The sequence below is a fragment of the Alosa alosa genome, chromosome 19 (assembly GCF_017589495.1).
Source record: "Alosa alosa isolate M-15738 ecotype Scorff River chromosome 19, AALO_Geno_1.1, whole genome shotgun sequence".
NCBI classification, from domain to species: Eukaryota; Metazoa; Chordata; class Actinopteri; order Clupeiformes; family Clupeidae; genus Alosa; species Alosa alosa.
In genome coordinates, this window is record NC_063207.1 from 21,225,854 (window position 1) to 21,251,164 (window position 25,311).

Below are 25,311 nucleotides of genomic sequence, written 5' to 3' on the forward strand. Positions count from 1 at the left end.
TTCAGGATGCCACAGTATTCAGAAGCATTCATTGATATTGAAAACATGTACCATGGAACCACTGATACTGCCACTGAAAACACTCATGGTGGGAAAAAAGCTTGGTTCACCTCAAAACATAACATAACTAGATGTACCGCAGAGCGGTACAAAATATGACCGCCGCCCAGTCCAGCACATTGTTTCCACAAAAATAAATCACGCTGAAAGGCCTATATGATTCTAACTGTCTCACTAAATTGCATTATCCACACTCAATTCTCACTGGTACCTGCTAGACAACAAGTACCAAAACATGATTAGTTCATAGATTTCACATGTAAAATTAATTTTATACAACCCCACCCCATCTTGCCTGTTTATAATTCTGAGAAATTCTTGTGTGCATGTGTTTGCGTGTACATGTTTATGTTTATGTGCGTGTGTTTGTGTGTGTGTGTGTGTGTGTGTGTGTGTGTGCGTGTTTGTGTGTGTGCCTGCGTATGTGCCTGTGTTTGTGCATGCATGCATGCGTACATATGTCTACTGTTTGAGTATGTGTCATACGTCTGATTACTGTGAATGTGTGCGTGTGTATCTGTTTATGCACATGTGTGCACATGGAATGGGTTAAGATGACCCCTGGAGACAAACATACGGAAAAAATTGGTCATCCTAGGCCTATGAAAACATCTAATTTTTTGCTTTTTAATTTTTAACTAGGTGGTGCTATACATGAAATAAGTGGTAATGGGATGGGTTCACATGTCCCCTTAAGACCACATACAAAAAAAGGTGGACCTCCTAGGCCCTACGGTTCTCGAGATATTCACAGAAAACTGTCTCCGGCCACCTACAGGCCAGTTGGTGTATAGTAACATAAATTAATTTATTGTGTGGCCCCCCATGAGCGGAATTCCACGAAACTTGGCATGCATTTAGAGGGTGTCATAATGATCCTACACTTCCAATTTCGTGCAGTTTTCACTATGTTAGGTCACAGATACCTGCGATTACAACAACTCATTTTTACTTTTTTGTGTTTAACTAGGTGGCGCTATACATGAAATGAGTGGTTATGGAATGGGTTGACATAGCCCCTTGAGATCAACATTCAAAAAAAAATGGTCCTCCTAAACCCTACGGTTCTTCGCTGCGCGGCGGTCATAATAAACTCTGGTCTCTATAGAGGGAGAGCAGCTTTATAGAAGAGAACTTCTGACGGCAAATTTGAGGAAAAGTTGGTAAACCACCTTTCTTACCTAATTTGAGGGTGCTGATTCTGAATATTTTGTTTACCAAGCTCAATTCTGAATTCTAAGCCGCATAATCAGCATTTTAACACAAAATAACGATTTGTTTGTGCTTATTTTCCCCTAAATTGGGTTGATTTCAAAAGTAATCACTAAAACCAAATAAAAGTGTTCTCTAAATACATATTTAATACATATTTAATGGGAACATGATTACAGTTAACATGTAATAAACTCGGCAATTCTAAACAAATACAACCATACTTTTATTGCTAACATAGTGAGCCACTCATGTGGTTTCATCACAATACGAGTTGCACAGATAACCTTCAACTCAGAATATATCCTACAGTACATGAACTTAGATAGCAGGAATAAGCCTAATGCAGAACATAGTGTTGTCACAATACCAAAATTATGACGATACAATACCTGCCATAAATATCTTGATACTCGATACTGAAACGATATCCAAATCCTAAAATATCTGGAAAAGAAAAGACGCAGGCCTCCTCCAAGTGTATTGAGTCATTTGTGTAGAATTTGGTGCACATTTGGTCAATTCTGGGTTTTAAACTTAAACTTTAAACTTTTAAAGTGGGTTCTAAACTTCCTACATAATTATTATTTTTGTAGTCAGTAAAATAGTAGTTTGTGTGTGATTAAGTCCTTTATTGTTTGTTATAGCTTATTTATATTGTGTGGCGTTTTGGCAATAAATTACCTTTAAATAGCCAAAGTAGGCTAGATCAAGGTCAGTGTTCAAATTACTGCATGCAAATCCCTTAATGCTATGCAGAAGAGCCTAAACTTTAGGCCATGTGATATAGGCTACCCTAGGCCTTCCCGTGTTTATGGGATTTTTTTATTTGACAGTTGCAAAGGGAAAAAAGTGATGGTCTTCTTTGCTCCCAGTGTAATCAGTGTAATTTAATAAGTATGTTTCAACCACTCAGGTCTTAATCAGATAGTACACCATTATCTGTTGCAATATCTGTGTGCATTCCTACAGTACATTAGGTCTATTTCTTTGATAGTTAACATAATTTGCTACCACTTAACAAATGCCAAATAACAATACAAAAGTTTCTTACAAACTTTCCTGCATTCTTCTTAAATGTGCTGCAGTCAGATGGGTTTCCTAAAGACATAACTAGATCTTGAGCATCTATACCTGTGTTGAATGAGCAGTTTTTGCAGTGATCACTACTGGACATTCCACATTGCTAGATAGCAATTAAGTGAGGATAGACTTATTTCCACTTCACAAATAACCATTGCTATCTGCAATAGCTACAGTACAGGGACATTAATCAGTTCATAGCTGAGGATTTGTCCTAGGTCCACTTACCTTTCAGCATCATATGCACTAATGATGCACTGGAGAATGTTTCTTTTTGTTGCACTATAAAGGATATCTTGTCTAAATTTTTTGCAAATAATGCAATCTCCATAGCACTCTTCAGCACTCCTCAAACATGCACACTCTTCCATTTTTCTGCATGGCTGGAATTTGAATGATAGGAAAGAGCACCAGTGAGATGTTTTAACTAGTCGCTAGCCAGTCGCCTTTACAGTAAAAAAAATAAAATACAGTGTAAATCCTCTATAAAGACTGACAACTGTTCATAATAGTTAGTGACAAAGTACTTTCTACAGAAAAATTAGCAGTCACCTACTATTCTATCAATTTATTATCAAGGAATCTATTTTGTTTCTAAACGTCATACTGAATTTTAGCTATTATTTCAATTTATAATTAAATTTTAGCTTATTTTCATTTGCTACTTGAGGGTCATTGGGGTAGCTATCTGCTCTCCCTCTACTAAGCATGATCCTCTTTAAGAAAACTCATACAAAAATGTTTGCCAACACTGTTAGCTGTGTGATTATCTCAGTGTTCTTGCAAAGGCTCATAGCAACACAATGAAATGCAACACTAAGGCATCCTACAGTATGTGTTCATTTGTCTTACTGGTTTAGTACTTAGGTGCTTCACATTGATCTTACATGATTCTGTTGGATAAATTCATTGCTGTGGCAAAATGTCAGTTCAATGTAGTAAGTAATGTTTATGAAAGAAAAACATCAGTTTGTTTAATTTCATGTATGGTTTAGTAACTGTGACAAACCCTTTTTTCCTTTCCCCCCCAGTGTATGCACCTTACGTGATTCAATTAGAATAGAGAATAGAATAGAATAGAATCTTTACTATCATTGCATATCAGATATACAATGAAATTGTAGTGCTTCTTCGGCCAGTGCAGCAGATATTAAAAAGAAAACAGTAAAACAGGAATAAATTAATTAATTAAATAGTGGATAATAAAAGGAGAGGAATAAGCAATGCATGTCATTTACCATCATAGCGCACACAGACTTTATGAGTTCAGGGACCTGATGGCCCAGGGAAAGAAACTGTTTATAAGTCTATTTGTCCTGCTCTTGAGGCACCTGTATCTCCTGCCAGAGGGCAGTAGGTTGAACAGGTGCTGTCCTGGGTGTGAGGGGTCGGCAGTAATTGCCCTAGCTCTCCTGAGACACCGCATGCTAGCGATGTCTTCTAGCGAGGGTAGGGGACTGCTAGTGATGTGTTGTGCCGTCTTTATGACCCTCTGCAGGTTCTTTCTGCCCGCCACAGTGCAGTTGGCATACCAAGCCGTAATGCAGTACGTCAGGACGCTCTCGATGGTGCTGCAGTAAAAAGCCACTAACAGTTTCTCCTCCAGATGGTTCCTTCTTCCTTCTAGTGGAAGTGGAGTCACTGTCGGGCCAAAAATGGATTACTCAATTGGAATGACTATTTGAACACAATACGGGTGTGTTTCACTCAAAGCTAGACTGTGTTGTCTATTGTAACGTAATATGGTTTGATAAATGGGACAGCCTTGACTTTTCTAAATTAGCTATGTACCAAAAATTACATTTTACCATGACTCGAAGAGCTGTAAACAGTGTTGTAAGGCTGTGTGTACACATCCGCTTGGAGCTCCAGTGGAATTTTAATTCATGTGTTCATGTGCCGTTGAAATGGCGTAAATAGACGACCCATCAGGCCAGCACTATAACTCTGAGTGTGGTAAACAAAACTGGATATTTCAGGCAGTAAATTAACCGTTAAGAACCAAACCAGATTTTGTTCAAATCTACACACCTATGGCTACTGAAAAATGTAAGGTTCATTTAGCAAATGTTATTTTGAAGTGTTAAAAAACATTGTTGTTTTAGAATTTCCGAACAAAAGTGGTGATAATTGGGGGTGTTACGATAATAGTATTACATATAGTCCTGTTCTTCCCCTTATGTTCTATGTAATGGCATTGATTAGGGATTAATACATTATAACCATAACTATAATGATGTACAAACATCTAAAGTACAAGCACAGGAACAGGTGCTCAACTCCAAAATAAATTCCTCTTGGGTGTGCGTTAGTAAAAACTAATGGTGAAGGATGGTTAGCGGACTTCTACTCTTTGTAGCAGGGTCACCTGCGGTGTCAACCGCCAGCTATAGAGACCCATAATGGGGAAATGTAACTACTAGGCTACATAGGCTACTCGGGCTCTGTTGTAATGACCGGTTTCCACTACCTCCTGGATTGTTGACTAAAGCCTACGTTTTTGTGCACACAATTTAATTTCTTCGAGCACACATTTTAATTATTCGTGGGTGCGTTTTAGTAGATCGAGATCTCGAATATACTATAAAGTGCTCATGTTTACATGTGTCAAGACAGTATTGAGTGCACGTTTTAAAAATTGTGGCCACGTTTAAGTAGATCGTGCACACAATGTTCTATAACCATGTTCACTAAATTGTGCTCTCGTTTAAATAAATCGTGCCCTCGTTTTAGTAAATCGTGCGCTCGTTTTAGTAAATAGCGCATTTGTTTAATAAATTGTGCCCTCGTTTTACTATGCTTAAAATGAGAGCTCAATTTAGTAAAATGAGCGGACACTATTGTAAAACGAGAGCACAATATAGTAAATTGTGCACAAGATTTAGTAAACCGAGCGTACAATTTAGTAAAACGAGCATACGATTTAGTAAAACAAGTGCACAATATAGTAAAAAGAGAGCATAATTTAGTAAAACGAGCGCACAATGTAGTAAAACAAGCGCACATTCTCTCAACATGCAAAACATTTTGCGATTACACCTCTAGGGCTCCTTACTATCCTGACTTTGTTTTTTTTTTGTTTTTTTTAATGTATGGTGCAAACTGTCGCAAATCTTATAACAAAATGGTCAAATAAAATTAATCAATATGATGATTCTTAGTCTTGACAATGATTAACAAATGATGATAATAAAACACAAATATTGTGCCTTAACTAAAATATTTATTTGTGACATGTTTTATTCAGTACATCATGCCCTTCATGTGAGAGATTTGGAGTGACACTCACTGCATTGAACATGTGTTGTGATCACAGCCCACTAAAATTGACAGTCAAACAAAAATACATAATGTGAAAGGTGATATATTTTTTATTCCTCATACAATGTGGCCTGACAATCCTATGGTTGATTATAGAAAATGCAACAGCCTAAGATGCATTATGTATGAGATAAACACAGGCCAAGTTTACTGTTTGCTTAACACATTAAAATGGAATATGATCATATATCGCAACAGTTGCAAAGATAATTTCGTACCCTCCGGATCCAGTTGTAGGAATACAGTCGTACAATACAGTCCAACAATAAACTGACTAGGTTTAACCAGTTACACGTCATATTACTTGTAGATGTTGAAATGGTAGCCTGCATGAATAGCAGGATTTGGGCTGCATTTATATAAATGGCAAATGGACTGCATTTATACAGTGCTTTCCTACTCCTCCAAGCATTGAAAGCACTTTACAAAGTCATGCCTCACATTCACCCATTCACTCACACACATACTGATGGCAGAGGGTGCCATACAAGGCCACAACCTGCACATCAGAGCAGTTTGGGGTTCAGTGTCTTGCTCAAGGACACTTCGACAGGGTGTGGAGGGCTCGAGCTCGAACCAGCAACCCTCCGGCTCCTCTACCTCTTTACCCACCGATGCCCCGTACAAGCTGCACAAGCTTTGTGTTTCATACTGTCCTTATTGCCAAGCCTCCGTGGTGGACAAATCTGAAGATGAACAGTAATCGGTGGAAAGCCTTTGGCAACCAGCAAATACTGGGAATCCAAACATTCCGACCATCTTCGATGTGAACGGCATGAAGTCACTACCTCTCCGTCTCAGTCGCCCGAAGGTCACTGGCGTGCGTGCTGCGTTATCACGGACGGCGTACATCTCACGTAGAGAGCACACTGAGGGCAGCCGGGTTCTGGCCCTGCGTCTGGCATCCGCGGTCTGGTCTTTGAGGCGCAGAACATGAGCGAGGGTGCTCTTGAGGCCAGCTAAGGTTTTGGAATAGGGGAAGATCCTTGAAAGAATTTCCATTGACGTTCTCCTCACTCGAAACCTCACTCGCCCCTGGAAAAAGACAAGCCCCAGAATCAGTGAATTAAGAATCCCATCAGACACTGTCATGACAACAATTATGTGCTCTTAATACTCTATCGTCAGGGCACAGGTCTGACCTTCTACAGAACTAGGGAGTCCTAAGAATAAATGTTCCTGTGTAAATGGAAACTATGACGGTCAAGCCAAAAGCTGACTAATCCGTTTTGCAGCTTTGTAACACCTCTTGGTTTTCCACTCTACAGATTCCAAATGAATCTAGCACACACTAGACTAATCAAAAGACTAATCACATTCAACTTCAATGTATTTGAAATCTAGCACACACTAAAGATTAATCACATTCAACCTCAATGTATTTGAAATCTAGCACACACTAAAGACTAATCACGTTTAACCTCAATGTATTTGATTTGATGTAGTTACAGGTGTGGAGTCACAGAAGTATATATTCTGATATCACATCTTACCATGGTAACATGTGGGCCTATGTTTTTTTTACCACAAGTAGCTTACAGTATGTCCATTTATCACTAACACTCTCTTACAGCTCTTTTGAATGTTCAACAGACTGTTCAATTGTTTTTGATAATGATAATCATTATATTATTGATAAGATATTATCACACATTATTTTACAATTAAAACATCAACTTCAAGACACAAGTACAGTTCTCACCCAATTTAACATCCAATTTTGACTCACCAGTCCAATGTGCAGGTACCAGTAGTCAGCCTAGTCAGGCTCAGTGCTCCACAGATGGTGTTGCTGCAGCGCCTGAACAAGAGGAAAGACGGCTGGCGTAGATGTGCTGTGCCTTCCACTGTGGTGTCCAGAAGTGTGTTCAAACCAGGCCGATGTTCTGAGATTACAGCAGCCCTTCCTCTGGACAGTCAGTGACCCAACAGGCTGTGAAGCTGTCAGAGGTATCTTTATCTGAGGGTGGCGTTAATTGAATGAGGGCATCACATGATTATGACACGGGATTAGTGGAACACAGCCATACCACAGGTAGCTCGCAGGAGATTCCTGATGGACCCAAACATGCAACAATACAATTAAGGAGAACAAAGTCAGGACAACAGAGCCAGCTGGACAAAAGGATTTCAATTAATGATTTGCATCAGACAAAGGGCCTCTACATCCTACTGACGTCTTAGACGTCTCCTGTTAATGAGGAAAACCACTCAATTCATTATTTGACTTGTTTCAGTGGTGACCCATGTAGTGATACCAAAGTGAAAAAGGCCATCTGGCGTGATTGAATTATCATCATGAACATGAACAAAACTGCTGAGTCATTGTCATGAACATGAAAACATAGTCTACTGCAGCTGAAGCACAGCATCTAGAAGAGAATGACCTCTATATGGAGTGCCATGATCGTACTGAACTGCACATTCCTACCTCAACCCTACTGTAGATCACAAAGCATTTTGGGCTACAGTGGACTTTTTACTGGCACCTGTTTAAACGACACGGCAACAGCTGTGAATGGCAGTAGCAAGATCCCTGTAAGTAGCCCTGTTAGTCTCCAGCTGGCTAAGGGCCTGCGGACTAATCTCTGTGTATATATGACGTCTGAGGCTATCTAGGGGAAGTTAAGCTTCCAGCGCTGCTCTGGCCAACACCATTGAAACAATGTGCTGGCATGCATTGCACCAGCGTCGTGAAGCTTGTGTTGTTACCTAAGTGTTTTATTGTTGGGCCATTACTTGTGGGGTTTTTTTTGGTTTACAGATTCTTATGGCCTAAGCAATGAAATGCACAATGGCTGTAGTTTTCAGTGTACCACCCACGGGACACCTCCCCCGACCCTCACTTCCCCCCAACATTCTAAATCAATTGTATGTGTATATTGTAGCATAGTAATATTATACAGCATTTGAAAGCTTGGACTCTTGGGAATCCATGCATGACAACCTTGTTCATGTACAATCTCTATAGTACTTTACATTGTCAAATTAATCTTAGTGTCTCAATTCAATTTAATCAAAAATGCCCCCCTCCCCATCCTCTGCTTTTGGTGCTTCCCTACCTTATAGCTGCAGTGTATATCCTTAGCTATACGTAGATACAGCATATTGGGTCTTAAAATATCCACATAAATCCATAGAAATAAAATATTTATGTTGTTTTATCCAACATAAGTTGTGCAGATGTATAGTCCATCTTACACACACCCACTGAACCAACAAACAAATGCAAAAATAGAATCTTTTGTGTAATTATTCCATATTTTGTGTAGTCATTCTATATAAGAACCCCTGACATACAATCAAAATACCAATAATAAAACTTCAAAGTGTTACCAAAGTGTCATTTGAGACCATAATTATGCTTCTACAACAAGGGGTTCATATACAGTAAGCCTTTTATTGTCAGTATGCATTTTGGGTAACCAAAAGTCCTACGGGGAGTCTCCATATGACATTGTGTAAACTACACATCTTTCCTTCTTAATTGATCTACCTTTACACACAGCTTCACAAGACCTGGTGCTAGGGCTCAGTTGTGTTTCTCAAGTGACTTAGAGGGCTGAAATGCAGTTCATAGATGTTTGTAACCCGGTAGAAAGAAAAAACAAAATTTTAGCCAATATTTTAGCCTAACTCTATGCCAGTACATCGCACAATAATTCTTGCCAAATAGGTGGGAAACAGTGTCCTCAGAAGTAAGCACAGTGCAATGTCGGGGGGAATGGCCCATCCCAGATGAAATTAAAACACAAATGTACCAATGTGTACATACACACACACAGGGTAGCTGTAAGCTGTCTGAGACACCGTCCTCACACACTCACATGTTAGATAAGCTTGGAAATTGGAATAAGTGGAACATGTTGGATAAGCTTGGAAACTCTCAGCGTACAGCTTAACTGCTGTGAATGACAAGAGTTGAATACACAAGTGTCAGAACCAGTCTCAAGCATTGCACACCCGACAGGCATGCAGACAAATGCTGTTGAACTGAGATTCTTCTTCCTCTATTTCTTTGGTTCAGAGTAGTGACATTGAGTTTTAGTTCAAAACATCATTTTATTTCATGCTCTTCATGCTCCCTGTCAAACCTGGAGCATTCTAATGGTCAAGCAGTAGAATTAGCATCGTTCTCGTTAATGGCTAAATACAGCCGAGTCCAATTCCATCAACGGTCATTATAAATAGAATATGGCTTCACACCTTTCACCAGCTAGCTAGTCCTCCAGACAGCACCCTGGTGTGTTCCCAGGGGCACTGCTGGGGTGGGGGTGGGGGGGGGGGGGGTTAGGACGATTCTTAGGACCCAGCACTGATTGGGGGCCGACAGAGAGCCCCCCCAATAATATTATATATTATCAGAGGGGCCAGAATTGTTGTCTGTCATAGGGCCCCTCTCTAATGACTGTTCATTGTGCTTCCTGGACAAGTAAGCAGTATTGTTTATGTAAACAGGTCAGCAGTATTGTTTATGTAAACAAGTAAGCAGTATCGTTTATGTGTGAGACATGTCAAGGCCCCAGAGCAAGAACTAAGAAGTATGGCAATCCCAGTGGTCAGTGCTGATTGGTCAGATGATGGTCCAATTGTCAAAATTAATCCAAAATATATGTTCATTGGGATGCAACAACTGGAAATCATTTCCAAAAGAGGGACACCAGACCCTATACACAAAGGGAATTTGTGTGAAGCTACACCAGAGGTTGCAATAGGATGAGACTTGTTCTTGTGGTTTTAAGATGAGTCACTTTGACCATTCAATAACATATAGTCTCCCTCACTCTTACACTAAGGTCATATGGGGATTAAGAGATCAGACTTGTCAGTGTTACCTTCTAACAATAATGAAGAACACAAACCTCGGATAATGTGAAATGAAGTGTAATATTTTACTGCAGACAAAAATTAATCCATTGACAAACACAATGGAGTCTTTCATTGGAAATAAAGAAGGAATACATCTAACAGCATCCTGAAAGCTCATCCTACTAGGCTTTATATCTAGGACAGAAACATGTTTGTTTGATAAGACATGAACCAGTGACCAGAGTTTGTTTTTCTGCTCCACATGACACATGTTCTTTAGGAGGGGTTTGTTTTGGCCAGACGTCCGCCACGTAGCCTGCAGGGATTCGTTTTTGGAGTTGAGCATGCATGTTCTGGTGTTTTGGTGTCTGGTGGCTTTTGGATGTCCCACGCTGCACTTACACTTGAAACAGCACCAAAGCAGACAAACACACCAAAGGCATGTTCATACAGCGATCAAAGCAGAACTATCTTGTTTTTACCCCTGTGTGAAAACACAAACATTCTCAGTGACCAGAGTTTGTTTTTCTGCTCCACATGACACATGTTCTTTAGGAGGGGTTTGGCCAGACGTCCGCCACGTAGCCTGCAGGCCCTTAATGCAACACAGAATCGGTCTGTCCTTTAGAATCGGTCTGTCCATGCATGCTTTAGTGAGTGTGAGCAGGTGAAACATTGAGCACCCTGACATGGCTAAAAATATTGTATAATGATTATATATGATTATGCACTGTAGCATGGTTTATAGGAAGACTGTAACACTCATGACTCAAGGCTTCTGAACCTCCTGTTGTACATTTACAAGGTGCATGCATGCATGCATAGACCAAATGTCAATGCATAAATTATTTAGTCTAATTCAAAGAAATAATTAAGTTCAAAATAAATTGCTTGGCTTGTTTATCCTGTTGCATGTCTGTCCACAACCTGTTCCCTAGGTCCCTCCCCATCTAAACAAAACAAATCACAGTTGTGCAATTGATGGTCCATCAAATATAGATTTTCTTTAGCTAGCAATCAAAACCAGATTTCTGTGTAACACCAGGTCCACAACTAAAGCTCTCTGTTTGTGGCACATAAAAATAATTTCAGAAGACTGGTTGCTTCTTGCTCGGTTGTTGCTAGGGTACATATGGTGGTTGCTATACCAAATACAGCAGTTACTATGCTGGTTGCTAGGGTAATCATGTTGGTTGCTATGGTGGTTGCTAGGTTGACCTTATAGTGGTGGTTGCTAGGTTGTTGCTTGGGTAATTAAGATGGTTGCTAGGGTGTTGCTATGGTACATGTGGTGGTTGCAATGTCAAATAAAGTGGTTGCTATACTTGTTGCTAGGGCAATCATATTGGTTGCTATGGTGGTTGCTAGCTTGATATTATAGTAGTGGTTGCTAGGTTGTTGCTAAGGTAATTAAGATGGTTGCTAGGGTGTTGCTAGGGTACATATGGTGGTTGCTATGCAAAATAAAGTGGCTGCTATGCTGGTTGCTAGGGTAATCATGGTGGTTGCTATGGTGGTTGCTAGATTGACATTAATGTGGTGGTTGCTAGGCTTGGGTAATTGTGATGGTTGCTAGGATGTTGCTAGCATACATATGGTGGTTGCTATGCCAAATAAAGCGGTTGCTATGCAGGTTGCTATGTTAATCATATTGGTTACTATGGTGGTTGCTAGGTTGTGATCTTTGTCATTATAGTGATCTTGCTAGGTTGTTGCTAGGTTAATATCTCAAAAAGTATAAAGTTTACAAAAATGAAAAGCTATAGCAACCTGGTAATTAGAAGACCTATGTTATAAAGTTTGAATGAAGTTTCTAAGTTAACCTGTCGACTTATGGTCACTTATTCTGATATAATTACAGACTGCTTTTAAGAATACCTTCCTCGTTTCCTTATTACACTTGTGTAAAATTTGGAATAATGTTAAACAAGTCTCATTCCTATCCTGCCGGTTAAATCGGGCGGCTCCTACTAAGGCAGAACATGTTACTAGTCTGAAAGAAGGTCAGAGGCTACAGACAGTGCTGACCCGGACTGCTGTGGTCATCAGTATGCTACACAGTCTATCAAAATCCTGAGCTACAGAGGCTTCAAGCTGTGCTAAAGTTTTTGTCATCTAGTCCAGACCACTGCTGACAAATTGTCCACCGCTATACAGTAGGCAGTTCTGCTGTAGCTTGCCACTAACAGTTGATTAGCTAACTAATCCTGACCATCAATTGCAGTAACACCGTTACCTTGAATGCTACTCTGGTCAATAAGTACATAGAAAGACTATACGAGTGAGTAGTTATGCATCCAAGTAAGTGCGCATCAGGTGTTTCAGGTTGTCAGAAATGCTAGGACAAGAGGTATCCTCAGAAGAGTTGGGTCTTCAAGAGTTTTTTTTAAGACAGAGAGGGACGCCCCTGCTATGGTGGTATGTGGGAGATCGTTCCACCATCAGGGGACCACAGATGAGAATAGTCCGGATTGCCGTGGGTGTTGGGACAGCAGTGCCAGACAACGTTCCTTGAAGGAGCGCAGCGGCTGAGGGGTAACATGAGTCTTTATGAAAGCACTTAAGTAAGTGAGGGCAGACCAGCAATCGCTTTGTATGTAAGCATTAGTGACTTGAAGGCGGGAAAGATAGATATAGTTATGTATCATATGCATAGCGGTGATGCCATGTGAGTGGATGATTGGGCCCAACATGGTGGTGAACACAGCAAAGAGAAAGGGTCCCAGCACTGAGCCTTGAGGCACCCCTGTGGTAAGGCAGTGAGATGCACACATGATTTTGAATTTGGTGCCACAGTTGCACTGCTTTACTTAACAATACCTTTAGGAAGGGTCCCATGGTTAGGTAGAGGCAGAACAAAATGCTGACTGCACTCTGACACAGTTCACATTTTGGAAACAACGTAAATAGTTTCAAGAAAACTTGAATGGTTAGGAAACAAATATCATCACAGAAATGAGAAGGCTTTTCCTCTAAGACCAACCATTAACATCATTGTGCATGTCCCTGTACCTTTTACCAAAGTAATTTCATTCCAGCTTCAAGTCCGTTCTTGCAAATTAATTTTGTTGTGAAATTTCCATTTATACTGTTCTCATTTACATCCAATAGAACTGGCTACACCAGAAATATTTATATTTATTCACTTGGCTGATGCTTTTATCCTAAGTGTTTTATGTCAGTTGGTAAAAGGACCAATCTGCCCAGAACAACTTGGGGTCAGGTGCCTTGCTCATGAGTAGCCTACAATGATGGTGCATATTAGCCCAGTTCTTTGGCCATTCACTACCACATTCATAATTGTCTTCATTATGTTAAAATACATAAGGCTACTAGCTGCCAAACACTCCAGAACATAGCAAACTTCTTCTATATTCTCATATTGGACAAAATAAATGTTACCACACCAATGGAAACCTGTGTTTCCAAAAAGAGGTCTTAAAAGAAAAGAAAAGCCTTTACATTGAAACACACATTAGCATATTTTTCTAGGTGGGAAAACATCCTGAAGCACAGTTTCATGCTTGTAAATGTCATACAGTTTCAAAAACTGTGTGAAAGTGTAAGATTACAGGGTCTTTGAGCCTGAGAGTGCCAATGGTAGAATGCTATTTAAGCCAGCTGTTCATAAGACTGTAATTTGTCATATCATGTTAAAAAACATCACACGGGCAAGTGTGACTCTGTATAAACTTAGATATATGTACAGATAGTTTTCATTCTTTCATGGTACATCCCCCATTGCAATACCCAAGGTCAAGCAGTAAGTCACTGTCAGAATGGCAGGCATTTCCTGCAACTAGTAGTACTGTAGTTCTAAGAGAGATTTTAATATTAAATCAATTTCCTCTCTTGTTATTTGCTTTGTCTTGTTATTTGCTTGCGGGTATCTCGCCTCTGTTTTGAACATTCTTTATGTCAGTGTTTCTTACCTGGGGTCAGGAAACCGCTCTGGTGGGTTGCGGAGCTTGTGGTTAAAAAAATAAAAAAAATAAAACAATCGCCCATTTAAAATACTACCCTATCAGATTTAATGTCAGACTTTTTTTTTTGATGGACTTCATTCGTATGCCAGTCAATGCCATGGCCATAGAAAATGTTTATGTAACAGGTCATGTTAGACATCATTTTATGGCAAAACAACCCTGAATATTTGAAGTATGGATTGACTTATGTGGAGGGCAAAAAGGGACAGAAAACCCAGTGTGTGGTGTGCAGTGAATGGCTGACACATGAGAGCATGAAACCATCAAAACTAAGACACCACATGGAAACAAAGCACCCTACTGTCTAAGACAAACCTGTCAAGTACTTTGAAAAGCAACACAGGAGTTGAGGACTTCAGAAATGTTCCACACAAGTACAGGCACTTTGCACGTCTTACCACATACACCGTATCAGTTGGCAAACTAGACAACACACTCCACATGAGCTAGTAGCAATAGTTTCAGCAGTGCCATACCTAGAGCCATACCCAGAGGGCACACACACACACACACACACACACACATACAGACACACACCACACACACACACACACTGTTACGAGACCATACAATTTTTGATGAGATGGCTCAACATAACATAACAAAGGCCAGAGAGAAGTGATGGTTTAAGGGTATTGTAACAAATAACCAGAAATAATAATTGTTAACAGTGCGTTGTTTAACAAAGATGAATAAAGCTTTGTAAAACAAAAGAACAAGGTGGTGTGTTGACGCTAAAGTGTAACAAAACAGAAAACAAACCCTGTGACTGCTTGACTCAAAAGAAAACCATGGTCTGCTGACTGTAAACAAAAGACAATACGGTTTTGTGAGTCTTCTCGAGTCTTCTACACTCCCTGGGCCTGCTTCTAATAACGTGCAATAACCCGCCACCAAACACCACCCGCTCAAATAAATACAAATAAAGGGTAAGTGCTTTGCAAACAGCCTGTGTACGTGAGTGCTGACTTAAAGGTGCTCTAAGCGATGCCACACATTTTTTAGGCTAAAACATTTTGTCACTTCTGCAAACATCACCTAACCAACCGCTAGCTGTCTGTGTCCTGAATACACTGTAAAAAAACGGCAAATCACAGACGAGATGCGCATTTAGGAGAGTTTCAATTGCACGGGAGCAGCACAGGTGCTCCCGTGCTGCATGAAGTAGCGACCTAGCTCTCTGTTTTGTTTGAAAGTCAACAGAAGGGACTTTAACCAGCATCGCTTAGAGCACCTTTAACGAAAGTACAATTCAAACAAAGGGAAAATGGTGAGGCGAGGCGACGACTGCTGCCAGCAGTTCAGCTCTGAGAGAGGCGAGAGTGAGGAACGAAAAGAGAGGGCCTCCTTCTAGGACAGGGGTCGGCAAACCGCGGCTCCGGAGCCGCATGCGGTTCTTTGATCCCTCTGATGCGGCTCAGCTTTTGAAAATAATAATGAGTAGGCCTAGGCCTATTTAATTCAAATGTATTTTATTTTAGTTCGTAGGTCTATCTGAGTAAGTTATATAACTTTCCACCTCACTTGATTCCGTAAACGTAGCCTGCACAATATAGTTACATTCGCGGTTCGTTGCCATGTCAATATCAAACAAAATCACAGATTTCCCTCCATTTCAGTCAACGAGAACACTTGTCTTTAATCTTGTTATTGTTGATGTATGCGCTTGCTGTAGGCTAGATAAGGAAAATGTCAAAAAGGAAACGTCAGCGACCACAGCTTGCGAGCGCAACACAAGTGGGCTGAAATGGGAAAGTTTCCAACCGAAGACTGATTCTGAAAACGCGAAATGAACTGCCCGTTATGTCGCACACTGCAACGAGTCAGTAGCCTAGGCTATTGCTGTGTTGACCCTATTCCACTTGCATGTGAGAAATCTTTCTCACATATGAAAAATAGAAAGACAAACCTGCGCTCACGTGTAAGGGCAATTCCGCGTAAAATTGTCACATCCATAACGCCAACACAATGTCATGGTAGGCTATTTAGTTGGCGTTATGGATATATGACAGTTTTGCGTGGAGTTGCCCTTAAATGATGACAGCCTCAATTCTTGCATGAAACTTCACCTCACTGAATATGAGCCAGCCAGACTCCAAGGCCATCACCAAATCTAATCTCTGGTAGGCCTAATGTTCAATTTCGCCAATGACATGTCAATGAAAATTGAGTTTTGTGTTGTGAACTATGATGTTATGACTTTGCATACCAAAGGACACTGGGAAAATAGGGGGTGGTGTTTAGCCTACATGGGAAGCCTAAGGCCTATACTTCTGTCATTCCACTTTACATTTCAAGTTACTTGTACATTACTTTTAAAATTAGTAGAAAATGTATTAAAAAATCCTCTGTTGAAGTTAAATATCCAAACTTTTCCTTGTAACCTTCTTTATGTGGCTCTTCTGAGATTAAAAAAAAAATTAATTTGGTAAAAGTGGCTCTCCAGGCAAAAAAGGTTGCCGACCCCTGTCCTAGGACGTGGCCGTCTTATATAGGCCCTGTATGGAGGTAAATCTGTGTCAAAAGTCTTGTGCACTTGTACATAGAATTTGTATACTTGTACATAAAAGTCACAAATGTGTATCACAAAATTTGAAGTCGCAGATTTTTTCCTGCCCTGTACATACAACATAGAGGTTACAAGTTCACAAATTCCTTATTGCAGGTACACAAATCCCATGCTACACCTCGCAAATGAGAAGTTTCCTCTGCTCATGATTTTGCTACCGTTACCTACACGTTCGGGCAGTTGAGCACAACTCGCTAAACACAACTGCTTGAATCTGCAGCTACGAGTCTCAAGTTCTATTTTCAGCAGCTCTCACTTCTGCACCATGCAGACTGAGATATGTGTCTCAAAAGTAATTTGTGTGGTTCAGCGAATCACCTTAAGTCTTTGGGCGGGACTTGTGGGAATTCGGGCCAATCAACAGCTTGCAGGAAGCCTTCTGGCCAGTCAGCAACTCCACATGCCTGGCACCTAAACCACAAGAAAACGAAACTAAACTAGAGAGACAGAAGAGATCGCACTGCACAGAAGAGGTATGTTTCACAATTTCAAATTTGTTTGAAATTGTCAAAATTGTGAAACATACGTCTTCTGTGCAGTGCGATCTCTTCTGTCTCTCTAGTTTAGTTTTGTTTTCTTGTGGTTTAGGTGCCAGGCATGTGGAGTTGCTGACTGGCCAGACTTTTGACACAGATTTACCTCCATAGCTCTGCCCCGCCCCGCAATCGGCCCACACTCGGGATGACCTAGAGAGGGAGACAGAGAGACAAGACAACCCACGCGCCACAGCGTAAAACAGGCAACACAATATTAATACTAGCAGCATCTGCATAACACACACACACACACACACACACTATGTTCCTGTTGGTCCAGGGTGTACCCAGTTTGTGTAAAACCAATGAAAAGAGCCATGCTCCTACCTGTGCATACGTGTGTGTGCGTTTGTTTGTTTGTTTGTGTGTGTGTGTGCTTGCTGTGTGTGTGTGTGTGTGTGTGTGTGTGTGTGTGTGTGTGTGTGTGTGTGTGTGTGCGTGCGTATGTGTGAGTGTGTGCATACCTGTTAACACAAAGTTTTAGAAGTTTCGATATTCATATGATTATTCCAAAACCTGAAGAAATTAGATTTCTGAAAAGAAATAGTCAAATGAGACAATGATCTCACCCAAGGAAGTGATGTAGAGAAAAGTCGGGGCCCTAATACTGATCATGAAACTTTGATACCTGTCCCTGCCAAGACACACTGAATGAACACCCTTCATCTTACGCCCTTTAAACGCCCTTTATGCGATTAAAAAAATATTAGCAGTAATATTACATTAATAACCAATATAATAAAACCATATCACAGTGAATATGCTAAAGACAGGTTTCCAGATTATTTTTTAAATCTGCAACGGATTCCCAATGCCAGCTGTGATGGGGAAGTGGATTCCAAAGCTTAGGGCCAGTGTGATAGTATACTTTTTCTCACATGGTGTTGAGTAGACCTGCTGAGGAGGATCGCACGGATGTAATTGTCCAGCAGGTCAGTGGGGCCAGTGGGAGCATACTTGCGTAGGGCTTTATTTACGAGCTGCACATAACATCACATAGCCAATGACCTGGTCTATTTCAGTGGGCATTGTAGTGTGCATTCTTTGGTTGTATGAAACAATAAACCATTTTCCTGTGAGAGAAGGCAGCAGCCCTGATGCACCCTATCTACAGGTGTGCAACACTTGTGCTCCAAATTGTATTATACATTCAGCAGACACTGCATGTTTTTGTGATCCTTATTTTCTCACTAAAATTGCATTGAGCAATATCATTTTGGATATTTTAATTGAACTCCTCTTATACAGTTGGTAGTCAGTAAATGTCAGAAGACCCTCATAGTGAAATTTTCCAACTTTTGTTTTGGAATTTTAGAAGCTTTCCTAGAACTTCATTGCATTGGTTGACTGACCCAAAGACAAAATATGTGGTTTAAAGTGGGAAGTCAGAGAAGATCAAGATGAGAGCCATGTAAACATGCTTCAGTTTCATAGGATTTCCCCCCTGATTTCCCCCTGAGTGGCCCTTCAAGTGGAAAAAAATGAAACACTCCCTCTGTTTTTTTTGTTTCTGTTTGATGTCTTCAGACCAGCCACTGAGGGCCTGGATGTCTTGGAAATTGTGGTAATCAAAACAGACTGATAGTGATGGATCACATCCGCCGCTGTTTGTGCCACGTTTGTAATACTGGGGCAGCAACTCTCTCTCCATATATCCTCTCACCTCTAAAAGCAAAGTAAAGTATTTTTATTTGTATTCAGCACCTCAAAGCGCTCCACACACAAACAGCATGCCAGACGGAGTGGCGAGGTAATCTCCTGGCCCAGGGTGATGCCACTAAAGCCCCTCTGGTTTCCAGCAACAACTCTAGCGTTATTCTACTGCTCTTCATTCCATTCTTGCTGTTCTGCTTTGTATTCTTTAATGTTTTTTATTCTTTATTCTTATACGTTTAGTGAGTGTTGTTGAATTTGAGAGCAAATTCCTTGTTTGTTTACGCAAACCTGGCCAATAAAGCTGATTCTGATTCTAATATGGTTTGTCTTGCACACCATAGTTACCTAGAATCCACCAGTACAGCAGATTCATTACCCACACAAATGACTGAATACTCCACATCTACACTGGAGTGGTGGTATTAAGCAAAATCTCTTAGTCTAACTGTGTTCCAGTTCCACTTCAGAGAGAGGCGCCAGATTCATTCCGCTGCCACGTGGGCCACTTGCCTTAAGCTGCTCTATTCCTCCTGCTGGTATTCAGAGTATTCCCTTCAGTCCCTGCAGCGTCCAGAAATCATTTCAAACTAATAAAAGACATTTTTGTCTCCAAGTATTTGTATGACTTCAGCTCAAGTATTCGTGTTCAATTGGTAGATTATAAGCAGTAAACGATCTGATCAAAAATATCAAATCACTAAAGCCAGTTCAAATTGGTATATTTTCTTTGTTAGAAGTATATTTTTCCCAAATAATATCTTATATTTATCTAATGATAAATCATTCTTCAAACCTGCTTTTTAAATTGGCTCAGCTACCTCTTAATACACAGCTGTTTAGTTGGGAATGCAGGCAATTGTCAGTGTATTAATATGAAAGTCGAAGAGTTTAAGGAGCCGGCCAAGGAAATCTTACAGTAGTTGTCAACTAATGAGTGTGTGTAATACCTTAAAAGGCAGCACGAGGGAGCCAATCTCAAGGTAGAATTTGAGGAATGAAGGGCTCCCTGCAATCTGCATCTCCACAAGAGGGCGCACCACACACACCATATGATCACATGTATGGAACAAGAGTCAGAGCGGTTTAGGGTCCTTAAGTCAGAGACGCAGGGCTCTCTCTCTCTCTCAGAAGGCCTTTCTGAAAATGGGATTAGGTGACAGGTCACAATTGTATTAGTGCAAGGTGCAGTGAAACTTCACAAAGCCTCATGTGGTATGGATGACTCACAGACAGACGTGATGCTGTCATTAACCGGAGAGAGGGTGGGTTTTGCTGGTTCATGATTCATACGCCAGCCCTGGCCTAAGGGCCAGGAGAGGAACGGCAATAAAAGCAATTCACACTTTCATTGTGCTAAACTGGTTAGGTGGCAAAGGGGAGATGTCAGAAATAGCCTCAGCAATAATACTTAACGGAGACAGCTGAAAATGCATGGAATGTATACTAAACTCACCATTCAAATTTGTTCGTCTTTACCAGCTGTCCACACAAAAATTATGTGATTATTTATTGTTTATGTAACTCACTGACAGAGCCAATGACACCGACACTGACATCAGGGGCAATAATAAAGGCTTAAGTTATTGCTTCACAACTAAAACCACTTGAATTAATCAAAAATGCATTAATAACCATGCAATTACAATTAATCACACAGAATTTTATTATCATATATATTCAAAAAATTACCATAAATCTGTAGATTGTATAAAATAAACATATCACAATGCCTTCAAGATATATGCAAGAATTGCAGGATCATACACATGATCTCTAACAGATTTGGCACAATTTGAATGATAAAAGGTATATATCAGTGAATACAATGTGTGTGTCAAGGAGGTTGTAACATCATAGTCTACCTGTTTGTAAAGCCTCTTTGTACTGCATAGTTACATAGAATTATTTTCATCTTGATGTTTTTGTTTTATCAGTTTTAACTGATATTATAGTTTATGCTAGTATTCCAATTAATTGTAGTATCTGTACTGCCTGTTTTCTTTTACAATTCCTCTACTCATTTAACATCATTAGTTTATAAAATAATAACAATTGAATGTGACCTATAAAACAAGTAAACTTTTTTCTTATATCAATGAAGGCTTCTTTTTTGTAATTTTATAAAATCAGCCTACCCAGTACAGAAGTTTGTCATGATCTTGTTACACCAATAAGACCAAACACAGGATTTTGTTTTGAGACATAAAAAACCTGGATCAGGCCTGTGTCTGTGGTAACAACAGCAGGACAAGTCAGACAACAACACATAAAAACAACAGACAAGTCAGACAACAACACATTAAAACAACTGAGCCTGAGGATATAACGCTCCATATACTGTAGTATGGAGCATTCCTATTAAAGCCAATGCTAAGATAAAGTGCATACAACACCAATCCCCTTAAAGATAAAGCATACACAAATCATATCATTAAGAGATGAACCGATGCTCTGTCCTTCAAACCTTGAAAATCTTCTTTAGATATGTCAATCAAAGGACACATTTTGGTTATATAGTGCCAATCCTTTAATAATATATAGTGGCAATTTCCTAAATGCATCTGTACACTAAACGTTTCCCCTTGTTCATGTCACTCTGAGTGTGCGGGTTGGTTCTACCAAGTCCTTAGGAACCAGTGCTTAGGAACTAGTCCTAGGAACCAGTGTTAACATACAAACAAAGCATAACCAACCAAAAGCATTCGTCAGCAAATGGAAGATCCCCTTTTGTACGGTTCCTCAGTTGTAGGTGACAAAGTTAGCCGGGAAGATCCCCACCTTCCCTCTCAGCTGGCCTTCCCACCAGTCGTATTGGGACTCGGTCTTCTGGAGTACCGTGATTCGGTCCCCAACGTTGAAGCTTAGGTCCCCGGGCTGCTGACCATCAAAGGCATGCGTGGCTGTGACGACCAAGGTTCCACTCGATGCAGGACCTGTGATGATACAGCACAGCATAGCAGTGCATGTCAATGCTGGTCCGACAAAGGTGATTACAATGGCAGATGCCTCGTTTGGTGTAACTGCACTTCATTTTCAATCACTCAACATAAACAATAAAGCCAATCTATGAGGGATTTGTGTTTGTTCGCATGTATGTCCCTGAAATCACACATCTTACAAATAAACCAATACAGTATATGTAAACCATATTATAATTGTCAGCTGATCTCTATGAATTCTGTGGATATGGTATTTGACTGAGAGAGATATCTCCCCAAAGGCAGATAAGATCAAATCCAGCACATGAGCAGTTCCAACTGCTTCATTGTCCTCATGTCAACAGGTCACACTAACTCAACAAACCCACAGCATCCCAACAAACCCACACCATCCCAACAAACCCACACCATCCCACAGCATCCAAACAAACCCACACCATACCAACAAACCCACAGCATCCCAACAAACCCACAGCATCCCAACAAACCCACACCATCCCACACCATCCCAAACGAAAAGAGTGCTCCCTTGTCTTCAGCACACTAGATGGCAGTGTGAGCTCTGTGTGTTCATCTTACAGCAGGAGATCCTCACGGCCACGTCTGAGATTGAGATCACCAAACTGGACACAGCAGTAGTACTGGCACCATTCAAAGGGAAGCACCAGCATCAATTTCATTCCCATCACTCTTCCCTCTCTAGCGCTGAGATTCCGTACATGATTCACTCTTCTACTTTCATTCCTATTCATGTGAAACGGAGTGCTGATAGTCATGTATAATGGTTTCCTCTTCCAGTTAATAGATTAATTGCCTTGTTGGAGGGCTCAAATATCAGAACCGAAAACTTTTGCTTATCATGGCTGATTTGATACTCCAAGTTCTTGCCAATACTGGATAAACTCACATGACAACTTATCACTTGATTACAAATCATCTTTGACAGACATCTAATACCACGTTATCTCCGGAAAAGCATGGAAAAGATAGATGATGACAAGTCTAATTTATGACAATGTTATTATCACCACCATCCATTATGAACCATTACTAAGTAATAAAACAAAAGGCACACTAATGAACTGTCAACGGAAACAGAGTGATGTCACCCAACACCCAGCCAGTGGAGTACATGCACCTGCGTACATCTGTTGTTTTTAAGAGTCAGTGTGACCAAGAGGGGGATGACAGTATTTCCTTTCATGTGCAAACAAATGAGGAGGAACTTCCACTTTCATCAATACCAATGCATCACCGGAATACAAGGGAAAGCAAGTCAGTTCCTGTGTGTATTGATTCTCTTTAAATCAATCAATCGATCAAGACATAAATATGTACTTGTAAATGAATAAGCTATACATATATGGGATAGTTACATCCTATTTCTGGGAATGATCTAAAAGCTGACGCTGAACAGAGCGCACACAGAGAGCCATGTGGAAACATCCTACTCAAACAGGTGGTCGAAATTGTTCCCTCGCAGTGAAAGAGAACCATATAGACAAATGGGACACAGCGGCGGAGGTGGAATGAATTTTCTCCTTCTTGGCACCCAGTCCATTCTCCGATCTCAAAAAAAAAAAAAAAAAAAAACTCCCAGGACATGCCAGAAAATCTCCAGTCGGGCAGTCCTTCACTCTTAAACGCTTTTGATTCAAATCCTAAAATAACTGCATTGAGTCTGTGTAAACCTCATTCCCCCGGCCACCGCCAATGCAAGACACAACAAGCCAGCGATTTAGACGACTGGGAACCCAAGCCAGGAGGAGCCTCTTCAGATCTGTCAGGTTTTTTTTCTTTTTTCAGTGTGTTTTGGCAGCGTGGAGACACTCGAGCTATGTGGTTTTCTGCTCGCACACGCAACCTTACAAACAAAAAAAAAGTGACAAGCCTCTGACAAGATGAGGCCCAAGCCATCGCCTTACAGCTCAGCGATTAGGAGCATTGTGGCATGACTAGAGTAGAGGAGAGGAGGAGAGGAGTGAAGTGGAGGAGAGAGAAGGACAGGAGAGGAGAGAAGTGGAGGAGATGAGAGAGGAGGAGTGGATAGGAGAGGAGATGAGGAAAGAGGAGGAGTGGAGAGGAGATGAGTGGAGGAGAGAGGAGAGGAGAGAAAAAGTGGGGAGGAAGGGAGATGAAGAGAGGAGTGAAAGAAAGGATAGAAGAAGAGAGGAATGGAGGAGAGGAGGGGAAAGGAGAGTAGAGGTGGGGAGAAGAGGAGAAGCTGCTAGTGAGCTTTCACGGAGTGTAGCCAGAGGAGTGTCCTGTTTTATTTTTGATCTTTTTAAATGTGGTGCCATGGAGAGAAGGGATGCCCACTGGCTTCAGAGAGGAGACGCAGCAGGAAGGGATCCAAAGTTAAAGAAGACTGACCCAATTTCTCCAGAAAGTTCCCATCAGATTTCTCATTAAAAAGTAAATCACAGTTGCTGTAAGTGAGCAGGGCGATGACCATATGTGATGCCCCTGAGTCTAGGTAGGTACCCCTGGCCTTTGAATACACTTTGTCCATGCTGCAATAATCTGTTAGCTACTGATTTGCATCGGACAACATCTTGGTGGATTTCATCTTACTTGTATCCATTTTAAAGTGAATGAGTTTTTGGATCAATCATCTGTTACTGTGCAATTTTACAGACCAGTAAGAATCACTCAGTAACACTGAGGGCACTCGGTAACACTGAGGGCATGCAGGAGATTACTGAATGAAACCACAAACCCAGTTTTCCTCTATTCAGAAGCTTGTGTGGGTTAAAACAGGTTAAAAGCCAAGAAGCCTGGGCGTCAGTCCCAGATATGCCAACAAGATTACTGCAAACCCCGGAAGTCATCTGACGAAAAGAGGAAACTTTACACTTCCCCTTTCTTCCCCCCGCCTAAGAACAATCGCTGCATTGGAAGCGTGCACATCTTTCCTCATGGCAGCTCCCAGGGCCAAGGATGAGTGTTAATTACGACAGCCTATAATGACCCTGTGGGTGGCAACAAATGAGACTCTGTTGAGAGAACGTTTCATGATCCCGCGCCAAAGTGGGAGCGAAGACGAAGCTGTTGAGAAAAAAGCCCGACTACAGAATGCACTGAGAGGTGGAGGTGGGGGGTGGGGGGGTTCTCGCATTTGCACACAACACAGACTCTAT

General features: G+C 40.8%; 1 protein-coding gene and 1 long non-coding RNA gene across 4 annotated transcripts in view; both read right to left on the reverse strand.

Annotated features, from left to right (window-relative positions):
• Nucleotides 1–5,703: 5,703 nt before the first annotated feature.
• Nucleotides 5,704–7,606, reverse strand: LOC125284530. Its single transcript, XR_007191889.1, has 2 exons — nt 7,406–7,606; nt 5,704–6,711 (listed from the first exon to the last, which is right to left on the reverse strand). It is a non-coding gene; the product is annotated as an uncharacterized LOC125284530 (long non-coding RNA).
• Nucleotides 7,607–20,877: 13,271 nt separating this feature from the next.
• Nucleotides 20,878–25,311, reverse strand: part of sh3yl1 (SH3 and SYLF domain containing 1) — a 29,756-nt gene continuing 25,322 nt past the window's right edge. For 2 of the 3 annotated variants that reach the window (XM_048228672.1, XM_048228671.1), the window contains exon 10: nt 20,878–22,165. In XM_048228672.1, coding sequence (XP_048084629.1) covers nt 21,972–22,165 — 194 coding nt within the window. In that variant the 3' untranslated portion in view covers nt 20,878–21,971. The remainder of the gene's footprint in view (nt 22,166–25,311) is intronic. The other variant, XM_048228673.1, reaches the window with a different exon arrangement.